Genomic DNA, 25,027 nt, shown 5'->3' with positions numbered 1-25,027 from the left:
GTTGTTTTGTTTGAGATGAAGTCAAACAAAGACAGCCCAGGCTGGCCTTGAACTTTTGATCCTGTTACCTCCAGGTCCTCAATGCAGGGATTGTACATCTATGCTACCATGCTCGGCTTCCCAAGCTTACTTTCTTTTTATTTTAATTATGTCTGTTTGTGTATCTGTGTATGTACATATGGGTTCAAGTGGGTACAGGTATCCTCAGAAGCCCAAAGAGGAGAGAAGAGGGTGTTTGATCCCCTAGAGCTAGAGTTGTAGGTAGTTATGAGATGCCTGATGTGGGTGCTGACAGCGGAACTCGGAACTCAGGTTCTCTGCAAGAGCAGGTTATGTTGTTGGCCGCTTTTAACCACTGAAGCCCTTGTTTCTTTCCTTTTTTTTTTTTTTTTTTTTTTGTTTTTCGAGACAGGGTTTCCCTGTAGTTTCTAGAGCCTGTCCTGGAACTAGCTCTTGTAGACCAGGCTGGCCTCGAACTCAGAGGTCCACCTGCCTCTGCCTCCCGAGTGCTGGGATTAAAGGCGTGCACCACCACCGCCCGGCGAGGCCCTTGTTTCTTAACACAGTCTCACTAAGTAACCAAGGCTAGCTTTGATCTTATAATTCTCTTGCCGGAACCTCCTGAGTGTTCCGATTACAGGCATATGGGACTGTACATCTTTTTTTAAAAAAGACTTTTTAAATGTATATTAGTGTTTTGTCTGCATGTATATATGTGCAGTGCATACCTGGTGCCCAGTGAGGTGAAAAGAAGGCATCAGATTTCCTGGAAATGAAGTTATGGGCTGTTGTGAGCCACCATTTAGGTACTGGGAATCAAACCCAAGTCACCTACAAGAGCAGGAAATGCTCTTAACTGCTGAGCCATTGCTTTCACCCCTATATCTAAGATTAAAAAAAAAAAACAATTTATGCTTAGCTGGGCATGGTGGAAGGAACAAAGGAAGGAATGAAGGAACAAAGGAAGGAAAGAAAGAAAGGAAGGAAGGAAGGAACAAAGGAAGGAAAGAAAGAAAGAAAGAAAGGAAGGAAGGAAGGAACAAAGGAAGGAAGGAAGGAAGGAAGGAAGGAAGGAAGGAAGGAAGGAAGGAAGGAAGGAAAAACAGACATCTCTAGCTTCCCATATGGCCCTGTCACATTCTGACTCTGAAAGCTAACCGGTCTTGCCTGGTTTTGAGTCTTGCATAAGACACACATTATGTACCCTTCCCTGCCTGGCCTCTCACTCACCATGTTCCTTCTGACTCACAAACAATATTGCACACGACTGTAGCTTGTTCATTTTGTTACTGACACCCCATTACCTGAATAGTGGTTTTTGTTGCTCATTTTCCTGAGTGGTATATTTCCTGAGTAGGTATTTGAGTAGTTTCCAATGTGGGACTGTTGTGAATAGCACTGCTTGGCCCTAGAACACATCCTTGGTGTGAATGGGGAGAAGGAATTGGAACCAAGTTTTTTCCAGACTGTTTCCCCACAGATGTCTCTGATGCCACCTGCTGGACAGGAGCCATATGACATGTCCAGGGTGGCCTCAAAAGAGTCATCTCAAGAACTCGCAGTACAAGACTGGACCATGACCCTACCTGGAAGCCACACCCCTGACAATATAACCTGGTTGGTGTTGCTAAGCCACCACCCAAACCACCCTTGAATCCTAGTTCTAATCATGTTCACAGTCCCTAGAGATCTCAAAGGTTAAGAGGGGACTCTCCCCACTATACCCCGTGGTCTCTGGCTATAGTGTTGGGCTCATCCTAGACTTGGATAAACTGTGACCCCCGTGTGGCAGTTGTTTGGGGAACCTTTAGAAGAACCTCACGTCCTAACGAGGCAGGCTCGGCCCCACCCTAGCCAGACCTGTTCTCTATTTCACCACCTCCCTTCCCCAAGGCCACCCAGCAGCAACCACAGCCTGCTTGCCTCCCTACCTGGCAGTCTCAACTGTCAGGGTTCTCGGCAGGGACCTGGAGCGGCCCAGGCCATGGAGGCTACTACAGGGCCTGTGCTCTACCACAAGCTGCAACTCTGGGAGCCTGGCATGGAGTCGGAGGAGGAGGAAGAGGAAGAAATAGCAGAGCCACTGGTCCTCTCCCTAAGGAGATCCCAAAATACCCCCCGGTGAGTCATCAGGGGGCCTGGGAACCCCATAACTCAGGCTGGAAGGCTGGCAAGGTCCTCTCTTTGGAGCCCCTAAGCTGGGTCAGGCAACTCCACAATGGCTGAGCTCCAGGGACTTTCTAGATGAGTGGGGGAAGGGGACTCTAGGCGGCAGACCCAACTTGGGATTGAGCCAATCAATCAAAGGTCTATGTATCTGAAGGGACACTTGTATCAAGCCAGCCCCTATTCTGTTTCAGCTTAGCCAGCCTCACCCTACCCCCATCCACAGCACCTGCTAGGCAGGTTGGGACCTGGCTACACCTGGGTGAGCCCTGCTGCTCGGCCTCCTCTCTCCTGTATGCCAAGCCCCTTCCAGACCTCCCTCTGACTGACTGGCCTCTGCCTCCACCAACTCTTCTGTAGACACTCCCTTGAAGCCAGCCTCAGTTTCTCCAGCTTTTCCCTACCTTTGTGTCTTTGCCAACGTAGTGCCCCAGACCTGGACTCTCTCTCTCTCTCTCTCTCTCTCTCTCTCTCTCTCTCTCTCTCTCTCTCTCTCTCTCTCCAGTTTATACTCTTGCAAAATCAAACCTTTTGGGAAAACATTCTTTGGGTCCTCTCAGGGTTCTTGGTACCCTCCACTCCATCCCTGGCTCAGGACTCCCCTTTCTGCAGGAACAAGGTTGGTGGGCTGCCAGGAGCCTGGGCCCGCCTGCTGGCAAGTCTGCTGCTGCTAGCTGTTAGCAGCTCCCTGGCTCTGAGGCAGCTGCACAGTAGGGACAGTCCAAAAGAAAACTTGGGCTCTGTGGCCCCTCCAGCCAGCAGACACTCCCATCACCCTGGTGTGTACCACCATGGAGCCATTATCAGCCCTGCAGGTCAGTGCTGGGGAAAGGGGTAGGGGGGTCAATGGTCCAGGCCACCTCCCCATCACCCATAGACCTTTCCTTACTGCAGCCACATGTTCTCAGCTGGGCCAAGAGCTGCTTGTCGCTGGGGGGAATGTCGTGGATGCTGGAGTTGGAGCAGCTTTGTGTCTGGCGGTGGTACATCCTCATGCAACGGGGCTAGGTCAGTGTGATCTGTGGGCCCGGGACAGAGACTCCAACCTGGGACCTAATCAGTGCCCATTACCTCAAGACTAGCTAGTGAGAAGGACACAAGATCTGAGCACCAACCCTAGTCTTGGGTGACCTTTGACCACCCAACCTGGTCAGTAACTCCTGTTTCTCCATCTGGGACTGCCAGAGGATCCTGACCCCAGCCCTGGGCAGTGCCTCTGACCCCTGTGTGGTCTCTTTGTCTCCCAACAGGTGGTATGTTCTGGGGCCTCTTCTACAACAGCTCCTCAGGAAACTCAACTGCCCTGACAGCAGGCCCAGTGCAAACCCTGGCCTCTGGCCTGGGGCTGCCCACAGCTCTGCCTGCCCTTCATTTGCTTCACACACACTTTGGCCGCCTGCCCTGGCCAAACCTGTTGGCCAAGCCCACCATGCTGGCTCAAGAGGGCTTTGAGGTAGATGCGCCCCTGGCAAGCGCACTAGTAGCCCAGGGCACCAAGGGACTCTGTCCACTCTTCTGCCATACCAACGGGGCTCCGCTGAGTCTTGGGGCTCGAGCTACCAACCCCAAACTGGCAGCCGTGTTGCACCAGGCAGCCATGGCCTCTAGCCCCGATCTTGCTGGGGATGCCTTGCTGAGTCTGCTCGTCAAAGACCTGGGGCTAGGGGAGCCTCCTGCTCAGCCCATGCCCTCCTTAGAGCCCGCACTGCACCTTTCCATGCCGCAGGGTGTCCTCTTCACTACTCCCGGTCCCTCAGCTGGCCCAGAACTTCTGGAACTGCTGGAGTCTGCCCTTCACTCCAAGACACCCAGCCCTACTTCCTGTTTGTCTCTCCTGCAAACTGCCATGACCTCAGGGAATAGCGCCGTGGCCACCGTGGACAGCAGCGGTTCTATGCTTCTCTTAACCTCCTCAATCAACAGCTCCTTTGGTTCTGGACAACTGTCCCCAAGCACTGGGGTTCTGCTCAGCAACCTGGTAGCCAGATCGGCATCTAGTGCCTGGGCCTGCCCACTCATTCTCCGTGGCAGCCTGGATGACACGGAATCCGATATGTTGGGGCTAGTGGCTTCAGGGATGCCCAGAGGGACCAAGGCTATCACTTGCACCTTGCTCAATCATCTGGCAGCACCCCAAGTCCAACAGCAAACCCAGCATCAAGATCAACAAAGACCCACAGAAAGCCCTGGAGTTTGTGGCCAAGGGAGCCTACTCCAAGTGGCAGTCCATGCAGAACATGCCCATGTCTCCAGTGTCCCCAGTGGCTGCTGCCCCTTCCAGGGGTATTAACAGAGGAATGGAGTCTGGAAAGGGCAAAGCTATCTGGAACCTGAGGGCCAGAACAGAGGCCTAGCAGCAATGAGTGCAGAAAGAGAATGTATCTGTGATGTGTTGGCGGCTCCGTCAGCCCGCTGTTCATCCTGTTCTGTCACCTGGCTCTAGCTCTGTCATCCAGGGCTAGTTAGTCCCACCGTGTTTCCTGGTATCCACATTGATGGAATTGCTGGGTTTTCTATCAGACCAGGACCTAGAGGATGATGAAAAGGAGACTGAGTGTAACTCAGCTTCAGGAAAGTCAGTGGAAGGTGGAGAGCCTAGTCTTTGGGCAGTATGGGCAGCACCATCTTCCACTGGACCATGCCCTGCTGATCTTTATCAATTGCAGTGGAAGTCCAAATCTCCCAGGGGCCAAGTGCCATCCCTGCTTTTGGGTTAACTTTTTCATTATCCCTTGAGATCTCTGATGCCAAGGCATCCACCATGTGCAACACAGATGACGAACACCAGACACAGGTGGAGCCTGGACTGGTGTCTTTCAGCTTTCCCCTGCTCCACCCACCTGTTTCCTGGGGTTCCATCTGTGCAAGGTAAATCTCAGTTTCACAGGTAGGACAGATGGCAGAGTAGAGAAGAGTTGGGGAAGTGAGTAGGGGACACCGCTGGTAACAAAGGCCCGGAACTGGGTTGCCCATGAGCTTCCCTTTAGGGTTGTAATCTCCGGGCTACAACCCCCTAGAAATAGTTCCTCAGGCCAAGGGCAAGGACAACCAGTAGCACTTCCCCTACCTGACAAAGTAAAAGACAATTCTGGTTTAATGTTTTGAGGGCTTTAATTTTTTAATTAAAAAAAAGATGTTTTTACTTTATGTGAGTATTTTGACTCCATACGTGTACGTGAACCACATGCATCTTGCATTTGAGGAGGCCAGAAGAGGGCTCTGGATCCCTGGAACTGGGGTTATAGCTGTGAGCTGCTACATGGGTGCTTAGAACTGAACTTAGCTCCTTGGCAAGAGTAGTAAGTGCTCTTAAGCAATCAGCCATCTCCCTAGCCCTTATAATTTTATTTCTGTTTTTTTTTTTTTTTGAGGGTTTTTCTGTAGCTTTGGAGCTAGCTCTGGAACTAGCTCTTGTAGACCAGGCTGGCCTTGAACTCACAGAGATCCGCCTGCCTCGGCCTGCTGGGATTAAAGGCGTGTTTTTTGAAGCAGAGTCTCACTGTGTAATCCAGTCTGACCCAGGCACAAGGACCACCAACACACTCAGCTGTTTTGTTTTGTTGTGCTGGAGATCAAATTTAGAGCCTTGGCCTCCTTGGCGCATGCTCTACTACCACAGCATAGCCCCAGTCCCAAACCAATAGAACTCTTGATTACTCCATCTCCACCTCAGTCCTCAAACAAAACACCCCTAGGCTCAACGATTCCACCATCTACCCAATTATTTTAGCTTTTAGCCTGGTGTCTTCTCTAGCTAATTCTCTCCTTTGACCCAGTTCAGCACCCACCCTGCCCAGCTCCAGATTAGCCCAGGTCTGATTCTAGCCCAGTTCACTGTCTCTGTACCTACAGCCAAAGGCCGTGCCTACCCAGCCAACAGTTTATTTTTTGTGAATGCAAATCCGATGTAAATCCTTCCCTGTACACTCCGAAGAAAGTCTGAACTCTTGACCCTGGCCTGGGGTCCTATACAACCTTGCTCTCCCTGCACCTGCGTCCCTGTCCCCTCTTTAGCCTCATTCCCTTATCTTTGAAGACAGGCCTTTGTAGAAGCAATGTCCTTGACCAGTTTTTTGTCCCTCTTAGATTTTTACCCAGAGGAACAGTTGAGTCCATCTTGTCCCTCAGCTGTCAGCCCATAAGTCACAGTTTCGTTAGTCTCATCCAGTGACTACACTCTTAAACAGTATCATAGGATCTACTGAATTTTAATTTCCAAGGCTTTTAACAGGTGATGTTTTGACATATTTTAACATTTAAAGGGCTCTGCTCCCTACAGTCCTTATTTTCATCATAATTATCGTTTTAAATGCATCTTGCTACTTATTCTTCGACTAGAAAGTCCTCGGAAGCCGTGGCTTTGTTCCCGAGCACACAGTAGGCGGGGAATAGCTGACGCACGGGTGTCGGAAAGGCTCGCGAGTAAATGAAAGTCTGGAAGGAGAACGTATCGCTACTTTTCATTGGATTTGTGCCGCGGGCCGTCCGAAACGCCTCCAGTATAAAGAAAAGGATCAAAGCACCAGTCACCCCACACGAGTGAGTGAGCACCAGACGCTGCTCCACCCACGACCAGACAGGAAAGGCTCGACGTCCCGCCCCACCACTCCCAACCACTCGGGACCCTGCAGGCCCCGCCCCCAGCCGGCTGTCCCAGTGCGCACGCGCCGGGGCCTGACCTGGAAGAGACCGTCTCCGAGCCCACGTGTTTCGTGCTGCATGGCGGAGATGAAGAGTCCCACGAAAGCTGAGCCTGCGTCTCTCGCAGAAACGGCGCAAGATGACCGCCGCGACCTACTGGAGCACAGCCGCGAGTTCTTGGACTTCTTCTGGGACATCGCGAAGCCGGAGCAGGAAACGCGGCTCCAGGCCACCGAGAAGTTGCTGGAGTACTTGCGCACAAGGCCGAGTGTATGATGGCGGGGCCCGCACACGCAGTCGCGGCTCTAGATGCAAGGGGGCAGGGGCGGGCTCCCAGGTCACTGTTGAACATGAGGGACACTTTTGGTTCCGCAGGGATCGGAGATGAAGTACGCCCTGAAGCGCCTGGTCACTGGACTTGGGATGGGCCGAGAAGCCGCTCGGCCCTGCTATAGTCTGGCGCTGGCACAGGTAAGGCGGCGCGCTGGCAAAGGCGCAACCACGCTGGTCAAAAGATGGGGTGTAAGAATAGGGGGCACCGAGGCCGCTGGGTAAGGAAAAAATCCGAGAAGATTCTGAAGTTTTCTTTCTGATACATGTTTAGTAGGCGTATTAGCTACAGTTATTGGAAGTAGTGAACTTTGAAGTTGGCTTACTGCAAGGCTGGGGACTCCTCTCTAGGTTAGGAACTTAACTAATGGCAGGCCGCTCAGAAATGTGTACAACAAAGAGCAACAGTGAGCTCTGTCCTGTAGGGTCAACCTCAAGGCAGCTCGGCTTAGGATGTGTGGCTGAGATGGGTTTTTCAGGAGGAATGGATGAGCAGTCGAAGCCTTCAGAAGCCCTGGTGGAGATGGAGATGGGGCTCAGTGCAAGATTTGGTCCCGTGAAAGCAGTATGTTATCCCGTAGCACTTGTGAGAGATGGGAGGAGTGACCAAGATTAAGTAGAGGGAAAGCTGAAGAAGGGGAGTTGACTTGGTCTAGTGTGGCTTCCCTGGGTCACTCCTCTGAGCTCCTTTTGGTTTTGCTGGCAGCTGTTGCAGTCTTTTGAAGACATTCCTTTATGCAGCATCCTGACTCAGATACAAGAAAAATACAATCTGCAAACAGCAAACAAGGTGAGTGGTCCCAGACATACCAGCCCCCTCCTGAACAGGCATGGGTTGGGTCATGGACCGTCTTCACCTGTGTTTGCCATCTTTCTCTAGGCGATACTGAGACCTGCTGTCTTTGCAAACCTGTTTGGAGTGCTAGCTCTCTTTCAATCAGGCCGCCTGGTGAAGGTAAGAGTGTTGGGTACAGAAGGCAAGGGTTAGTGTTGGTGGGGAACAGACAATAGTGTGTGCCCTGTTCATACTATGTTTTCTGTGGGTACTAGGACCAGGAGGCCCTGATGAAGTCAGTGAGATTGCTGAATATCCTCTCCCATCACAACAACCACTTACAAGGCCAGCCAATGAAGGTCCTGGTGGACATCCTCTCCAAGGTATGGGATCACAGGTTGTGTTGTTTGGTTCTGGGAACATTGAGAAGATTTCAGTTAGCACACGAGACCCATCAAGACAGATAGTTTAACCATACAGCTGGTATAAAGAGCTGTGAAGATAGTTTTGAATTTTTTTTTTGTCAGCAAATATCTTAACGTTTTATTTATTCTGTGTATACATACTGTTTTGCCTGCATGTATGCCTGCAGGCCAGAAGAGGGCACCAGATCTCATTACAGAAGGTTGGGAGCCACCATGTGGTTGCTGAGAATTGAACTCAGGACCTTTGGAAGACTAGGCGGTGCTCATAACTGCTGAACCATCTCTCCAGCCCCATGTCACCAAATATCTTAAATTTTGCCTGTCTTTCAGGTTCACAGCTTTTGTTCATTCAGTTAGGCACTTCAAATGTTCCATAGCTCTCTGGTTTCTGAGATCTGGAACAGTGTTTGCACCTGAATATGTAGAAGGCAGTCTGAATACATTTGCCATAATTATTCTGTCTACTTGGGAGACCAGACAGGTTCACGTTTAGAATCATTTGCCACTAGCTTATCCCTGTTTGGGCCTTTCTGCACAAACAGAGAACCAGAATTTAAGTTGCAGCCCCTCATATAGGGCTCTGTGTATAAGAATCAGGCTGGTCCTCTAAAACAAAATGTAGCCCCAGGCCAGTTAGCCATCTAGGATGCTGGGGATGGGTAGCCAGCACTTTCTTACATGTCTGACAATTAACAAGTTGGCTGACTGGAGCTGTATCAAAAGCCCGTGGGGTAGAGCAAGACCCAGAGGGAGAAACAAAGGTGCTGGGAGAGCCGCCCTCTCCACCTATGCTCTCACTCCAGGTCCCAGAGTCCATGTTCGAGGAGATCCTGCCAAAGGTCCTCAAGGATGACCTGAAAGTGATCCTCGGCTCCCCCAAGTACCTGGAGCTCTTCCTCTTGGCTAAGCAGAGGGTGCCAGTGAAGCTTGAGTCACTGGTGGGCTCAGTTGACCTGTTCTCAGAAGAGAATATCCCCAGGTTTGAGGAGAGAGTGGGTGGGCTCTCCTTGGGGGTGTCCTGAACCCCAGACCTCTAGGCAGTGTTGCTGAGTCCCATCTGCACTCTGTAGTCTAGTGAACGTGCTGAAGATGGCAGCCAAGTCTGTAAGGAAGGAGCAAAAGCTGCCAGACGTGTCTCTGAGCCTCCTCCGCCTATCACTTAAGGAGAACAAATTCACACTGTTTTGGAAGGAGGTTGTGGAGCAGGGGCTGCTGAAGAAGCTAAGCTGGTCAACCAGGTGTGTGCGAGACACTAACCCCTGCTCCAATCTGGGTGGGATGTGTTCTGAAGCCCACCACAAAGAACAGGGTCTCTGACCAGGCTCTGCCCCACCCCTTCTTAGCTACATGTGTTTCCGCCTGCTGGGTGCATCCCTGCCGCTGCTATCAGAAGAGCAGCTGCAGCTGGTGATGCGGGGAGACTTGATCCGCCATTTTGGGGAGCACGCTGTCATTTCTAAGGTAGGTGTCATCCTTTGAGGTTCAGTACTGCCCAAAAGGGCCAGGCGGTGGGTTCTTCCTCTGAAGATGTGTGACAGGACTGGGGACTATAGAAGAGTTTGGCCAGTGACCAGGCCCTTTTGTATTGAGGCCCAACCAGCCATCTATCTGGAATGCTCTGCTAGGGCCACTGATGAGAACAGTTATCCCAATGTGTTCTGTATTTTTGTGCCTGCCATCCATAAGACAGTGATACCAGGGGCCCAGTACAAAGGGTTGTCGTAAGAAAAGAAGTAACCTGGTGGCAACCACATGAAAATCGGTGGGTTTTGAATCACACTGACACAACTAGATACTGATCTATCAGGATTTGGGCCCTGCTTCCTTCCCCTCATGCCGCATTGAACTAGGGAAGCATCTTGTCCTCAGTCTTTGAGCCAGATTGGGGACCTTCTTGAGCTGGGATTGTAGGAATTTGAGGGGTCAAAGATTAGAGAGACCTTGGTGGAGCTGTGGCAACGTTGGTCCTACTGTGAACTTGGGGCATTCTAGCCCAGGGTTTAGCCTAGAAAGGGTGAGGGAGGAAGGTGGAAATGTTGGCCACTTCACATTGGTAACCCGACCTCATGCTCATCTCCTGCAGCCCCAAAACCTGTTCAAGTTCGTGCCAGAGATAAGTAGATATGTGAATACCTTCCTACAAGGGTGCCAGGATGACCCCAAGCGACAGTTTGCCATGATGGTGGCCTTCACATCCATCACCAACCAAGGTCTCCCTGTCATGCCTACCTTCTGGCATGTCACACGGTTTTTAAGTAGTGAAGCTCTGCAAAGCTATGTGGCCTGGTTGCGGGACATGTTCCTCCAGCCTGACCTGGACACCTTGGTTGACTTCAGCACTACCAACCAAAAGAGAGCACAGGATGCCTCAATCAATGTGTGAGTAGCGGGTGTCAGGAACATTGAGAACCCAAACCCCTGATTGGGGAGGGAGGAAATTTAGCTCTTGAAGGTGGCCTGGGAGTTTCCTGGTGGTATTTGGAGGTCAGGGCAGAGTATGGGTGGTCCTGCCGCAGTGGAGCAAAGGAGCACCCTATTTTTATTGTGTTTGACTTATGTGACCTGCTCATGCTCCCAGGCCAGAGCGATCTGTGTTACGGCTCCGGAAGTGGATCATCCACCGCCTGGTCAGCCTTGTGGACCATCTGCACCTGGAGAAGGATGATGCCGTGGTTGATCAAGTAGCCAGGTATGTAAGGAGCTAGCCCCCTCTGGGTGGCATGGCCATGGAACTAGGCTCTTTGCCTGGTCCTTGTTTGGGGGTACCCCTGGAGCCAGAAGCTTTCAGGTTAAGTTGTTAGTGGGGAATGGGCCCAAAGGAATCACCAGGGTACTTTAGCCTGTCATGGAAAGAGACCCAGGAAGTGTGGGGCCCCAAAGGTTCAGGCTCGACCTATGGATTTTACAGGCAGTCTTTGCCCATCGGTATCTACCAGTCTTTGCCCCACACTAGCAAGCATCTGCCGGCTCCAAGGGAGCAGCTCTTACTCTGCTGCTCCAAATCGGGTCACCCACTTGTATTCAGAGGGTCACACCAGAGAAGTGACCCTTATGTGGTGCAACTGAGGGGAGTCTAGCCATGCCAATTGATGCTGGTTGTGTTCCTAGGTTTTGTTTGTTCCACGCCTTCTTTAAGACAAAGAAGGCCACCCCCCAGATCCCAGAGACAAAGCATCACTTCTCCTTTCCCTTGGACAACCGGAACCGAAGTGTCATCATTAGTTCCTTCTTCAGGTAAGCCTGTGCCACTCAGGAGATGGGAGACACTTGTTCTTCTCTGAGCTGTGAGCAAGTTTAGAGAGCCTGGAGGGTCCGGGGCCTGGAGACTGGGCCCCAGGGTTGGCAGGGAGGCTGGGTATGTTGGTATGGTCTTGTGAAACTTTCCTTCTCCTTTCCCAGCCTGCTGCAGACCCTCAGTGTGAAGTTTAGGCAGTCTCCAGACTTGAATGAAAGCAGGAAGCCCTGGACTTACCGCCTGGTGCAGTTTGCAGACATGCTGTTGAACCACAGCCGCAATGTGACCCTGGTGACACCCTTCATAACACAGCAGCGCCAGGCCTGGGACCAGTAAGGGCCTGGGATTTCTGGGGGTGGAGGAGGGTACCCCGACCATCAGTGGTGCCTGTAAATGTGCCTTGTCCTCTCCCCAGGATGATGAGTACTTTGAAGGAACTTGAGGCCCAGTCTTCAGAAACCAGGTCCATTGCCTTCCAGCACTTGCTGCTTCTGGTGGGCCTCCACCTCTTCAAGGTATTGTGGTCTGCAGAGAAGGGGCATGGGGCCACTCCTACTGAGAGGCTTTGAAGGCTATGGAGATAGAGGGTGAAAGTGGATTCCCTCATAACCCAGTCCTACATGAAAGTTACAGCTCAAGGGGAAAAGCCACTCTATACACATGGGCCCTAGCCAGCATCCCAGTATTCCATGTAGGGCTTCTATGCGTTTGTCAGGTGCCAGAAGCAAGAGTAACCTGCTTTGAGCCACACCTCCAGTGGCTGAGATTTTAGAGTCCCTAGATACGATTTACTCATTGGACGTGATGGATATAAAAGAAAGTGCTGCCCCCTTCAGGAGGGAGGCCAGTCTGACACACAGAACACTTGTCATTTAATAGTCGTTTAGAAGCAGGTTCCGGGCTTCCCCTCACCCCAAAGAAAGGGACAATCATGCCTGAGGCTGGTAATGTCCCCAGCAAAAGCTCTGTGGCCTGCCAGAGTTTCCCAATGTGTTATATTCTGCAGTCCTGGGCCCTCTAGACCCTCCGCCCTGCCCCCCGTTTTTCTTATAAGAAGCTTTTTTTTTTTTTTTTAACATTTTAAAATTTGTTTTGTGTGGTGTTGTGTGCCATAGTGCACATGTGGAGATCAGAGGACAGCTTAGGGGTTTGGTTCTCCTGCCATGAGGGTCGTCAGGTTTGGAAACAGGTGCTGTTGTCCTCTCAGGTTATCTCACCAGACCCCTGATGTTCTTTTATCAAAACTGCTTTGGGTCTTGTTAGCTGCAAGCCTGTGGTTTCCAGACCCCTGCATCTCTGAATTTGATTGGCAAAAGAAATTGCAGTTCGGATTTATCAAACCCAGGGAGAAAAGGCACAGCCCAGAGGGCAGGCACCTACCAGTTCTCAAAGCCAGGGAGATAGAGACCACTGACTAAGACATGGACTCCTTCCTCTCTGCCCATAGCATTATCAGGCAAAAGACTGCTTTCTAGGTATACAGGTTATTCCCAGCAAGATGCATTTAAATCTAATTAAAACCAGAGCCGGGCAGTGATGGTGCACGCCTTTAATCCCAGCACTCAGGAGGCAGAGGCAGGCGGATCTCAGTGAGTTTGAGGACAGCCTGGTCTGCAGAGCTAGTTCTAGGGAAGCTAGGGCTGTTACACAGAGAAACCCTGTCTCACAAAACAAAAGCCCAATGGTTTTCAAGTGTATGCCTAAAACCGGAAGTGCAAGGATAGCCCAGCCGTGTGAGATTAGCATATGCTGGTCCTGTGGCTGTGGGTGTGTCTGTCAGTCTTGACTGTGAGTGTTGATGGGGAGCTTGGGCTCTTTGGTCTCTGACTGTACAAGGTGTGAAAAGGTTCTTGGATAGCCCCTTAGGTGCCCAGTCTGAATGGTAAGGGTGATTGGCCAAGAAAGGCTGGTGTCCGGCGTACCTGAGGACTCTGGTTCCAGTTCCTTTCTGACTTCTGCCTTATCCTGTCCACAGTCCCCTACAGAGAGTTGTGATGTCCTGGGTGACATCCAGACCTGCATCAAGAAAAGTATGGAACAGAATCCCCGTCGATCACGCTCTAGGGCCAAAGGTGCATCATTATTCCTGGGGCAGGCTGGGCAACCAGGCTATCTGTGTCCTGCTCAGCCTAAATCTGCTTTCCTGCTTGTAGCTTCCCAGGAACCAGTATGGGTGGATGTGATGGTGGAGATCTTGCTGTCCCTGCTTGCTCAACCCAGCAACTTGATGCGTCAGGTGGTCCGGAATGTATTTGGCCATATCTGTTCCCACCTTACGCCACGTGGTCTGCAGCTAATCCTGGCTGTGAGTTGGGGCCTTTGGAGAAATAAGATTGTAAGATGGGTCCACTGAGATATACTGGGAATGTGTGACATCTTCCCATCTTCTGTTTTCCTCCCTGGGGTGGTGGGGGCCTTTGGTTAGTTAAGATAGACGAGGCTACAGGAGTCACCTGAGGAAGGTAGGCAGTTGGGGCAGCAAATACAATTGTATTCTGGGACTTCTCCTCAGGTGCTTATCCCTGAGACAAATGAGGATGAGGATGACAACGTGGTGGTCACTGATGATACCAGCGAGAAGCAGCTGGAGCACGGAGAGGTACTTATCAGTGAGGTACAAGGTAGGGTGACTGACTGGAGATAAGTCACGTGGTATCACTGAGAAGGTATGACTTACCTGCCTCACCCATAGGGTGAGGACTCTGACAGTGAGGACGAGAGTGACGTGGATAGCGATGCTGGAGCAGAGAGTGAAGAGGAAGACCGTGATAAGGATGTGCAGCCAGGCTTTCGTCAGCGGCTGATGGAAGTGTTGCAAGCTGGGAATGCACTGGTGAGCAGGAGCCAGGGGAGAAGGGGTTTGTCTACCTACCTAAGGCCAGGTACCTGTGCTTAGGCTGTGTTTCTGTACCTCAGGGTGGAGTAGACAGTGAGGATGAAGAGGAGGAGCTTGGGGATGAGGCTATGATGGCCCTGGACCAGAACCTGTCCAGCCTATTTGCAGAGCAGAAGTTGCATATTCAGGCCCGGCGAGAGGAAAAGAACAAGCTGCAGAAGGAGAAGCAGCTCCGACGGGACTTCCAAATCCGGGTGAGTGTGTGCAAGTGACTGCCAGACACCCTGAGCTGCTCCTGCCTCCCCTGTGCTCCTGCATGGGCTCATTCCCAGTCCTCTGGCTACAGGTACTAGACCTCATTGAAGTGCTGGTGACCAAGCAGCCTGAGCACCCCCTGGTCCTGGAACTACTTGAGCCACTGCTGAGCATAATCCAAAACAACATGCGCAGCAAAGGCTCCAGCAAGCAGGAGCAGGACCTCCTGCACAAGACCGCCCGCATCTTCATGTGAGTGCACATGCCCTGGGTAACATATAACCCTAATTGACTTTTCTTCCATTTCCTTCATGCTCCCTATGCCTAGAGCAGGGGTCCTGAAGCTCTGGTCCTATCCCAGCCATCAGTGTTAAAATACTCTGGAATTCTGACAAGAGGGTTAGGACTGTCACACAGCACTGTGCTAGTCCAGATCATGCTATGTGTTCAGACACTGTCTTGTTCTTATGTGCTCACACACACACACACACGCTCTGTCCCTATCCCTAAGCACACATTGGCCTTAGGCTTGATTTACAGAGTCTGAGGCCACTGTCCCACAAAACAGGTATAGACAAGAGAGGTGTTCGGCCCCTGGGTCAAATCCCTGTCCGTCTCTAAAAGTCAGTGTTCTAACCTATGCAGTGGTACCTAGGGCTCTTCTTGCTGTGCATGGCAGAGCAAGGTCAAGGGCATCTTTTGACCAGTTTGCCCCACCCACAGGCACCATCTATGCCGTGCCCGCCACTACTGCCACGAGGTGGGGCCCTGTGCAGAGGCTCTGCATGCCCAGGTGGAGCGCCTTGTGCAGCGTGCTGGCAGTCAGACTGACACCTCTGTCGCCCTTTACTGCTTTAACGCCTCTCTGTATCTCCTGCGAGTCCTCAAGGGCAACACTGCTAAGAAGCACCGGGATGGTCAGATGCTACAGGGAGCCGACACCAAGCCTGAGCCCAAAGACCCAGAGGTGAGCCAGGAGCCAGTCCGGGCAGTTTCCAGAAAACTTAAACCAACTCTTGGCCAGGACTTGTCCTCAGCATTCTATGCCTTGCTCCCTGTCTCACCCCAGCTCTCTCACCAGGCTCAGACTGCCAATTGCTTGGACTTGAACTTTGTGACCCGGGTATACTCGGCAGCACTGGAATCTCTTCTGACCAAGCGTAACAGCCCCCTCACTGTTCCCATGTTCCTCAGCCTTTTTTCCCGGTATCCGGTAAGTATAGGAGCCAGCCCTCCTCTTTGGACCCCTGCCTGTCCCAGAACCCAGCTAATGGTCCCTGTCCTCCCCCAATCCCTAGGTGATCTGTAAGAACCTGCTCCCCATCCTGCTCCAGCATGTGGCTGACCCATTGCGACCCCGCCATCAGGTAAGGGTCTGTCTGAATCACCTGTGCAACCTTCTCACTGAGGCCTAAGAGACCTGTTTCACTGACCTTGGCTATTTTGTTTTTCGAGACAGGGTTTCCCTGTAGTTTCTAGAGCCTGTCCTGGATCTAGCTCTTGTAGACCAGGCTGGCCTCGAACTCAGAGATCCGCCTGCCTCTGCCTCCCGAGTGCTGGGATTAAAGGCGTGCACCACCACCACCCGGCTGACCTTGGCTATTCTTATGCTGCAACATATGGTGGGCACAGAGGAACTTCAGGAGCCTTGCTGTCTGGCCCAAGGCCTCCAGCACTGCTGAGACTTCATCTTTGGCCTGACCTGTATGAGAAGGCACCCTGTTTGCTTAGATGCCAGGGTAGTCAGGCAGGCTTGAGGGAGACAGCATTAAGTCAGTAAAGGCAAGAGACAGTCACAGCATGAGGTTGGAGTCATTGCCTCTTCAGATCTCAGCAGCCCTTTACCCATATAAGAGAGGAGCTGATGACTGTAAGGCCCAGGCAGCCTCTGAGCCTTTACCAGGCATGCTGGGGCTCCTGCTGGCTACATTCTCTTTGATGCAGGCCCAGGCGTGCACGCTGCTCCAGAAGACCCTATCTGCTCGGGAGCTAAGAGTATGTTTTGAGGATCCTGAGTGGGAGCAGCTGATTGGCCAGGTCTTGGAAAAGGTCACCCAGGTAAGAGACAACTGTGAAGCTCCCACCCATGAATTCACCCCCAGGTTTCTGGAAACCAGATTGCTTGGAACTTGAGGTTCCAGAGTGGATTGTACAAGCTAACTAGTCCCCAGAGACATTTCCTCCCTCTGGGCCACTGCTATGAGAGGCATGCAGAAAGGCCTTGGGCAGTTCTTATGAGTCCCTCAGTGTTGACCTTCCTCCTTAGACTCTGCACACACTCGGGGAGGCACAGAGCAAGGGGGAGCACCTGAGGGAGCTGTCCACCTTGGAGCTGCTGAACAGTCTCTTCAGGACAGTCAATCATGAGGTAAGGCAGCTGCCCAAGAGTCAGTGCCCCAGATGGAATGGACATCACACCAAGGCTCTGGCAGTGGTCCTTCCAGGGGGAGAAGCTGGCCTTTTCAAAGACTACAGTGTGACTGGTAGAAGTGATTGACTTCAAGAGGTAGAAGGCTGCATCTAGAGCTGGCAGACTAGGGGTGAGATGGTGTCACCTTAAGTCAGAAAACTGAAAAGTGAGACATAGTGATAGTGAGAAGAGCTAGAGTTGATACCAGGCGGGCAGCAGTTTGGAAGGAGGCCAGGTTTCCAGGCAGGGAGGGGTAAGAGTTACTCATGGGCTTATTAGGGTAGAGGCCAGGAGGCCACTGGAAATGGACATCTGGGTTCCCTAGTCTGGAACCATCCTTACAGGGGACTGAGGCTGAAAAAGCAGAGACTTGAGCCCCTGGTTTTGGAAAGGGAAACAATGCTACAGGCCTTAGTTTTTCCACAGTAGAGACTAGTAATTTAGAGACAGGCGTGGCTAAGGATCCAGGAGCAGGTGGAAGACCCAAAAGCTGACAAAAATCCATGTCACCACTACTACTCCAGCCTGCTCTTCTTCTGCAGAAGCTGTCTGTGGACCTCACCTCTCTCTTGGGCATGCTGCAGAGCAAGCAGCAGAAGCTGCAGCAAAACTTAAAGCAGGGGAACCACTCCTCTGGTTCCAACCGCCTCTACGACCTCTACTGGCAGGCCATGAGGATGCTAGGGGTCCAGTATGTTCTGGGAGAGGGACCCACACCCTGGGAATGGGACTGAAGACGCCCTCAGTGCCATCAGTATTGTACTCTGACTTTGTGTTTACTACTTCCTTACAGGCGTCCCAAGTCAGAAAAGAAGAATGCCAAGGATATTCCTAGCGACTCCCAGAGCCCTATTAGCATGAAGCGGAAGAAAAAGGGATTCTTGCCTGAGACCAAGAAACGAAAGAAACTTAAATCTAAGGACGCCACACCAGAAAAGGATGCAGCATCAGGGCAGGATGTAGTGATGGCGGATGCCACACCTGCTGCTGGTGGTCAAGACCAGCCCCCCAGCACAGGCAAGAAGAAAAGGAAGAGAGGGAAGGCCAACACCCCATCCCAGGTGAATGGGACACCTGTCACCAAGAGTCCAGCTCCTAACAACCCCACCCTAAGCCCCAGTACCCCTGCTAAGACCCCAAAACTACAGAAGAAAAAAGAGAAGCTGTCACAGGTGAATGGAGCCACTCCTGTGTCCCCCATAGAGCCTGAAGGCAAAAAACATTACCAGAAGGCTCTTCCCACAAAGGAGGTCTTGAAAAAGACCCCCCAGTCTTCCCTGCCACGAAAAAGGGCAAGGCTGTCTCTGATTAGCAGGAGCCCCAGCCTGTTCCAGAGTGGGGTCAAGAAAAGGAAAGTGGCTCGGAAGAAGGTGCAGACACCTTGAGTGTGGTGTGGTCTGTTTTCCCCTGTCTTGAGCAGCCCAAGAGACTTCTATTTTTCACCAGTATTTTAATAAATATTGCCATGGTATATGACACCAATCTCTGGCTTTGGGCAGTAGGTGGATTACCAACCTTCCAGGGACAAGGTCCATCTACTGCAGGCCTGGCTTCAGGCTTAGATACTCAGGTCTGTCCCTCCCCAGGCTGTTCCAATGGAGAGCCACCAAAACATTTAAATAGGTTTATTTCTTCATTTACAAGAGGAATATATATTTGGCTTCTCTCTTAAGACTCTGAGATTCACAATCAGCAGCTCTAAAAAATAAAGGAGCGGTTCAGCTTCCGGAAGGAAGAGGAGGCAACACTTGGACCTGGTTCTTGTACAACAAGAAAACATTGCTGGGGCCCCCGCTGGGGTTAGGGTAGGAGCCAGGCTGGTCATAAGGGATAGCACCCTCTGCCCACCCACATCCAAACCCCCAGGGTGTCCCAGAGCTTGGGTGGGGTGGGTACCACTAACACCACTGAAGCCACAGCCAGCAAGTGGGAGATGGACGCGAGGACTGTTGTCGAGCTGGTTCTGGACGCTTCCTGTGGTTACAGTGGTACCCCAGGACCAGAGCCACCTTGGCATACAAGGAATGAAGCTGGGGATAAGTGTCCAGAGGGGAGTGAAGGGTGATCAAAGGCTGAGGTGAAGGCCTGCCCCCCCCCCCTACAGGCAGTTGGGGTATGATACCTACAGGCACTGGTGGACAATCTCCAGCAGTTTCATACCCTAAGCCAAGAAGCAATGTGGACAGCTGCTAGGTACAGCTTTCAGCAGCCAAATCTGACTCATTGAAAAGGTCATCCTGTAAAAGGGAGTGGCTTCTGGAGGACAGCAGGAGTTGCGGGGGGAGGGGGAGCGAGTAGGTTTCTAAGGTCACAGGGCCTTCACCCCCTAGTGCTGCAGCTTCCTCTAATAAGGGTTGGTCCCACCTGGGAAAAGCTTCTGGGCAAAGAACCAGCTGAAGACAGCAGAGGCAGTATCTATTCTCCAGAGTGACTGTCCCAGCCAGGAAGCACCCAGCAGTGAGTACCCAGCTCCATGTGTTAGGCTGAATTTGATGGCCCCCAGGTCAGAGCCTAAGGATGGGGAAATGGTCCTCATACACCAGAGCCTTTGTGGGGGACCTCAGAACCAGAACTGAGGGCCTGAGACTTGGGCCATGTCTTCTGTGTACAGTCCAGGACTTGTTTCTTCAAAGCCATGGAGGGTGCCTTGCAAGGCACACAATGAAGGAAGCTCCAGCTCCTTGGCCCCACTGTCCAGGGAGGATAGGGGCTCCCTCAAGATCATATGAGCTAAGGGCGAGCCAGGCTTTCCCCAAATACCCAGTGTAGGCTGGTTTCTCTCTTGGACCTTCAGGCCCCAACCAGGTCTTGAATTGTGTTCAACTGAGTGGCTCCAGCACACACAGCCCTCCATGTTAACTGAGGATGCAGCAGCTTCTTCGAGATAGGGCCACTCAGTCCTGGGCCAAAGAGGGTGAGTACCCAGCTGTGAGTCACACGGGTAGCTTTGGGACAGTCCTGCAGGTCCAGGATGCTGGAGGACCTCTCCCAATCTAAACTGCAGATCATTGCTGTCCCAGCTGCACCTGTGGGAAGGGGTTGGGTCAGGTGGAGCTTTGGGAATTGTTCCAAAGCTGGCTTCCTTAGCTTTCACCACTGTTGTGGTACTGCAGGCTATGACCTGTGTTTTACATTGACAGGAAGCTTTAGCTTCCAAGGGCTAGGCCACTGGGAAGGTCAGGGTGGGAGCTGTACCCTGACACATCTAGGAGGATTTAGGAGGACAGCAGGAGTTTCTGGCAAGTTCCAAGTCTGACCTATGCTCTCAGCCCTCCTAGGGAAGGGAGGGCACTGATTTACTGGAAGAAGCCAGCTCCCACAGATCTACAGATTCCATGTCAACATCTCAGAAGGAAGAGGGCAGACCCAGGGCAGTGGGGAATCTGCTCAGGAAGGAGAGGGTTCAGAGGTGTTTTGTTCCCTGTTCCTTTGTGGCTAGTCCTCCCACAGGGCCTTCCTGGCCTGCACTCACCACCTCAGACTTTCACGGATGCAGGCGGCATCACCAGCTGGTTCACCCTGAGGGAGAGACGGGCGGGGGTCAGGGTGGCACATCAGCGGGGACTGGGCCCAGGCACGGCTCTGGCACATCGCATCACTGGGGCCGGTAGACCGGAGGCGCTGGGCAGGGACCTCGTCAGCCCCAGGGGGAGGTGGGAAAGCCCAGGGGTAGGGAGAGGAGAAAGAAAGGAATAGAGAAAAGAGGAGAAAGAAGTCAGAAAATAAGAGGAGAAGGAAATGGGGCTCCCAGCTCTAAAACCCTATTTACTCCAGAGGGGGAAAAACTCATTCCTAGAACTACCAAAGAAAGGCCTGGCATCTGCCAGCCTGGGCTACAGTGGGTAGGACTCACAAGATGCTGCTGGGGGCATGAGAAGACTCAGCCAAATATAGAGTTGGTCCTGGCCTCCAGCAGGTCACCCAGCCATAAGGGTACAAAGTAGCCCACTGTCTCCTCCACCCTTGTCTCAAAGAGCTGTCACAGTCCCTGCTTCCCAGCACACCCACCTTCACCCTACTCACTGTTGTTCAGCCTTGGCACGGTCGCTGAGGAAGAAGAGAGCAGTGGCAAGGAAGAACATGCCACCTAGGACCACAACAAAAGGGCACAGCATGAGGGCATAGCCCAGGCTCAGAAACTCCCAGAGCGGGGAGTCCTTGGTGCTCTGGCGGATAAGGTCCGAGATCTGTGGGGATTGGGGTACAGGTATCAGGACAGGCCTATCTTCTGTGTCCCACCCAAGGCAGACCCCACCCTCAGCTACTCACAAAGCCAATGAGGTAGGGGCTTCCAGCATCCCCCAGCAGATGGGAGGTGAAGCTCTGCAAGGCCACAGCAGTGGCTCGTCGGGTAGGGATGACCACGTACTGCGGGAGAAAGGACAGGTCAGTGCCAGAAGGGCCAAGGTGTGACGTAGGCTCATCCCTGTGGATATATTTCTGAAATCCCCACAGCCTCAGGTTTCTGTCCTGGGTAGATCCTCCCACCCAGCCCTGTACTTCCCTACCCACCATGTAGGCATGGCCTCTTCTGCATCTGCCCTTTCTGTCTGGAGCCTTGAAGCTCCCACACACAGCTTCAGACTCCATCACCCCAGTGGCTCTGACAGGCCCCAAACCTCAGCCTTGGTGATGGGAATCTGTACCTCCGTCCCCACTACATTCAGTCATGGAACACAGCTTCAGTACCAGTTGGCACAGGTCTTCCAAGGCCAGAGTTCTTGGAGCATGGAGGACCTGAGCTAACAGACCCAGAGGCACTTCTTTTCTTTCCTTTTTCAAAGATACGGCCTTACTGTTTAACCCAGGCTGACCTCAACTTGCTATGCTCCTGGAGAGAACCCTCATTTCTGAGGGATCACATGTGGAGTTGTGCAACTCTAGACATAGGATTCTGGCCTCTAGGCTTCCTGCCTTCCCCTTCTATAAGCTAAACACCTGGCTGGGTTCCCCTCCATGAAGATTTAGCAAGGCTGAGGCTGGCTGAAGTGGCGAGGATGTGAACTAGAATCCTACCCCAAAGAGCCTCTACTTGAACTCAAGCACGCTGACACCAGAGTTTAAGAGCCACTGGGTCCCAGGTCATCCTGAACCAGACAGACCAGGCTCTGACCTCACTTAAAGACAGGTGGGCAAGACTAGGACAACCAGAACCAGGTGGCCCTACCCTGAGCTCCAGCTACTCACACTGTCCACGACTCCTGTCATTCTGGACAGCAGGAGCAGCATCCTCACTGGTGGTGAGGAGACAGGGAGGGATCTGGATCCAAGGATATTGCATGGCCCCATTTCCAGCACTAATTAGTCACTTAGCTGGGACACTTAATAAAACTGGGACATGATTTCCCTGGGACCCAGACAGCTCTCAGGGGCTGCTGGGGGTGGGGGTTGCCAGGGGAGGGCATGCTGCCCAGCACCGAAGACTCTTGATTCAGTCTTGCCAGTTACGTAGTGACCGACTCCTGCCCCTGTTCGTGCCCAGCCCCTTTTTGAGGCACTTAGCTGAGGCCTCCCCACACTTCTGCATAATGCATGAATGGGCAGAGAACAGACGCACTGCTGGGGGACACAGGTATTTGAGAAAACATAGGGTGGAGCAAGGCAGGCTTCCTGAATGGGAGGGACTACAGAGGGCCCCAGACTCTGGCCTGCTGGTCTAAGCACCAGTCCCTAAGCTCCTATTCCTCCATCTCCAGTCCTCTGCAGTCTTCTGAGCCTGATCAGGAGGTCCCCTGAGGACCAAGGGCAGGATTCATAGTCCTGCCATCTCCACCCCCACTTCACTCGGAGCTATAAGTCACTAGGCCCACAGTCCCTTCCCTGTTCTGTCCCCACCCAGGAACACAAGCCCAAGCAGACTGCTCAGACAGCCCTTTGTCCCTGGCCTGCTGGTCTGGAGGCCATTGTTGGTCCCGTAAAGACAGCCTCTGTTTGTCCAGCCAGCCGCAGGCACTCGGCCGGCACGCCTGGGATCCAGCCTGGGACCCAGCCTGAGCTGGCAAAGCAGAATGCGAGGACACTCAACTCCAGAGGGAGGAGTGCTGGCAGGCAGCACCACCTCAGTGCCAGCCTGGCACCACCAGCCTCCGAGCCACAAACCTGAAACTGGAGACAACCCTGCCCCTGCACCCCAACATCTATCTGCCTGCTCTCCTAGCCACAAACTGGCAACTGGAGACAATCCTGCCCCTGTACCCCAGTATCTACCTGCAACCCAGGCTCTTCCCAGATCTGACCCCTATGGATCTCTGAGCCACTCCCTGCCTCTGGGTTCACCTCTCCCACTGACAAGAGATGTTAACACTTCACTCACCCGCCCAAACTACCCCAATGAAATGTAGAAGCCTGGGTCAGTCAACAGAAGGTGACTGTGGACTTCCTGGCTTACCATGAGGATGTCAGCAGTGATGGCCCAGTTAGAAAACAGCAGTGTCTCCCCAACAAAGATGCAGATCTGTTCACAGAGAGGAAGGCAACCATGAGGGGCACAAGGCAAGGACACAGGACCCTCCCTATGGGGACAGAGGGTCCTGGAAGTCAGACTGCAACTCTAGCCCATCTCCCCATTCTTACAAGGACTCACATAAGCGCCCACAATGCTGGTCTTGGCAGCCACAAAGATGAGGCAGATGAAGATGGCAGATCCCAGCATGCCCACAGCACACACCAGTGGGTCAGCACGCTGAGTCCGCAGGCGGCACCAGCGAGTGGCTCCCGCACCTGTGACCACGCCCAGAAAGCCAGTAAAGCAGGTAATGGCCCCAAAGATGAGGCTGTGGGGACAAAGGACAGTAGAGTGTGATTTGAAGAAGACCATGGTTGGGGCAGAGGCACCCAGTCCCTTGCATCCAGGCTTTACCTGTCTTTGGCTCCACAGGGTGGGCTGTTGCACGTCTCTGCTGTCTTTTGTACAACTTGAGCACGATGCAGATAGAGGGGGATCCACATGCCTAGGGCTCCTGTGGCGAAGGACACGGCAGATGTGGCCAAGGAGGAAAAGACGTAGCTGCGGCTGGGAAGAATCCAGGGAGGGACACTGAGTTGGCGCAGCAGGCAGCCTTCACAAAGGGGCCGGGGAGTCAACTTATTCCCCACAGCCAGCTAACTGCTGCCTCCCCCAGATAGAAATGCTCTTTCACAGGCCCAGGTGAGGAGTAGGCATGCAGGAATTATAAACTCTCAGACCAAAATGTCATTCAGCACTACAGGCAGTGGAGATGGCAGATGAGTGTGGGGACCCCTTGGGGCTCTCACCCAGGCCCCCTCCTACCACGCTCCACACAGTAGCACTCACTTCCGGATCAGAGCCTTCATGTCTCGGAGCCATGAGGTCCGTGCTTTGAGCTGCCCCCCAAGTTGATCAGCATGGCCTCTCTTAGTGGCTGGGACCAGGATGAGGATGAGTGTCCCTGTGATCATGCCCAGGACAGGGGATACCTGGTAGGACAGAAAATGTGGAGCTTGGCTGTCAAATAGACTCTGTGCTGACCAGGAGGGCCCGGGCAACTGCTCTTATCTGGGCTCCAAGTCCTGTTCCTAGGCTAATATTTGCCCAGCTGAATAAAAGAAAGGCTGAGCAAAGCCGCTGAGGATGAGGCCAGGGAAGGGGCTAGGGGGCTCAAAGTGGACAAACCAGACCAAGAAAGGCAGGGCAGGAAAACAGGTTCAAGGAAGACCAACAGACTTCAGGGAAGGGGGGAAGAAGTGGGAGATGAAGAAGAAAGAGGAGGGATGAAGGGGAGGGGGGGGGGCTCAACAGATGAAAAATAGATGGGAAAACAGATAGATGTATGCATGCATGCATGGATGGACAGTAGGTGAATGGGTGGGTGGGTGGGTGGCTGAACGGGTAGATGGGTAAGAAAAGAAAGGCGGGTAGATGAAAAGCATAGGGAACGATGTCTTTGAGTAGAAGAGTTTGTTTGTAGGAGTAGAGAGCCATATACCAAATTGC

The 25,027-nt window shown here is 52.6% G+C and overlaps 3 protein-coding genes across 5 annotated transcripts in view; 2 read left to right on the top strand and 1 right to left on the bottom strand.

Moving 5' to 3' along the window:
- The first annotated feature begins 1,984 nt into the window (after nt 1–1,984).
- On the top strand, nt 1,985–4,456 carry Ggt6 (gamma-glutamyltransferase 6). The gene is made up of 4 exons (XM_038329012.1): nt 1,985–2,121; nt 2,779–2,981; nt 3,061–3,174; nt 3,417–4,456. Exons 1-4 carry the CDS (start codon nt 1,985–1,987, stop codon nt 4,454–4,456), a joined length of 1,494 nt encoding a protein of 497 aa, XP_038184940.1.
- Nucleotides 4,457–6,862: 2,406 nt separating this feature from the next.
- Nucleotides 6,863–18,549, top strand: Mybbp1a (MYB binding protein 1a). Of its 2 annotated transcripts, none has more exons than XM_038326247.2 (26): nt 6,863–7,077; nt 7,183–7,278; nt 7,844–7,927; nt 8,018–8,092; nt 8,188–8,295; nt 9,141–9,316; nt 9,408–9,575; nt 9,681–9,798; nt 10,421–10,716; nt 10,916–11,026; nt 11,446–11,571; nt 11,737–11,904; nt 11,988–12,087; nt 13,548–13,644; nt 13,726–13,877; nt 14,085–14,171; nt 14,265–14,405; nt 14,489–14,662; nt 14,755–14,915; nt 15,387–15,630; nt 15,745–15,876; nt 15,962–16,030; nt 16,608–16,721; nt 16,930–17,031; nt 17,616–17,764; nt 17,867–18,549. In XM_038326247.2, exons 1-26 carry the CDS (start codon nt 6,886–6,888, stop codon nt 18,456–18,458), a joined length of 4,032 nt encoding a protein of 1,343 aa, XP_038182175.1. In that variant the 5' UTR covers nt 6,863–6,885; the 3' UTR covers nt 18,459–18,549. The 2 variants fall into 2 exon arrangements, with proteins under 2 accessions (XP_038182175.1, XP_038182174.1); XM_038326246.2 differs by having other exon boundaries at nt 15,733–15,876.
- Nucleotides 18,550–18,683: 134 nt separating this feature from the next.
- The window catches only part of Spns2 (sphingolipid transporter 2), a 37,375-nt gene continuing 31,031 nt past the window's right edge, over nt 18,684–25,027 (bottom strand). Inside the window, exons 6-13 of one of the 2 annotated variants that reach the window (XM_038326249.1) lie at nt 24,368–24,510; nt 23,933–24,085; nt 23,657–23,846; nt 23,462–23,527; nt 21,343–21,441; nt 21,097–21,260; nt 20,546–20,592; nt 18,684–20,099 (exon numbers count right to left, since the gene is read on the bottom strand). In XM_038326249.1, the coding sequence (XP_038182177.1) occupies nt 20,550–20,592; nt 21,097–21,260; nt 21,343–21,441; nt 23,462–23,527; nt 23,657–23,846; nt 23,933–24,085; nt 24,368–24,510 (858 nt within the window). In that variant the 3' untranslated portion in view covers nt 18,684–20,099; nt 20,546–20,549. Of the gene's footprint in view, nt 20,100–20,545; nt 20,593–20,618; nt 20,707–21,096; nt 21,261–21,342; nt 21,442–23,461; nt 23,528–23,656; nt 23,847–23,932; nt 24,086–24,367; nt 24,511–25,027 lie in introns of those variants that run through there. The other variant, XM_038326248.1, reaches the window with a different exon arrangement.

Source organism: Arvicola amphibius, chromosome 4 (genome assembly GCF_903992535.2).
Source record: "Arvicola amphibius chromosome 4, mArvAmp1.2, whole genome shotgun sequence".
NCBI lineage: Eukaryota > Metazoa > Chordata > Mammalia > Rodentia > Cricetidae > Arvicola > Arvicola amphibius.
Note: the sequence above shows the minus strand (reverse complement) of the source record. Positions and strands in the feature narration are given on the sequence as shown.

What these genes read in the sequence shown, in the direction of transcription:
- Ggt6 (XM_038329012.1), top strand. Translation starts at nt 1,985, where the DNA reads ATGGAGGCTACTACAGGGCCTGTGCTCTACCACAAGCTGCAACTCTGG. An exon ending in AGATCCCAAAATACCCCCCG is followed by an intron (nt 2,122 to 2,778) that starts GTGAGTCATCAG and finishes CCCTTTCTGCAG; the next exon opens with GAACAAGGTTGGTGGGCTGC. An exon ending in TCCTCATGCAACGGGGCTAG is followed by an intron (nt 3,175 to 3,416) that starts GTCAGTGTGATC and finishes GTCTCCCAACAG; the next exon opens with GTGGTATGTTCTGGGGCCTC.
- Mybbp1a (XM_038326246.2), top strand. Translation starts at nt 6,886, where the DNA reads ATGGCGGAGATGAAGAGTCCCACGAAAGCTGAGCCTGCGTCTCTCGCA. An exon ending in TCAGAAGAGAATATCCCCAG is followed by an intron (nt 9,317 to 9,407) that starts GTTTGAGGAGAG and finishes TGCACTCTGTAG; the next exon opens with TCTAGTGAACGTGCTGAAGA. An exon ending in CAGGATGCCTCAATCAATGT is followed by an intron (nt 10,717 to 10,915) that starts GTGAGTAGCGGG and finishes TCATGCTCCCAG; the next exon opens with GCCAGAGCGATCTGTGTTAC.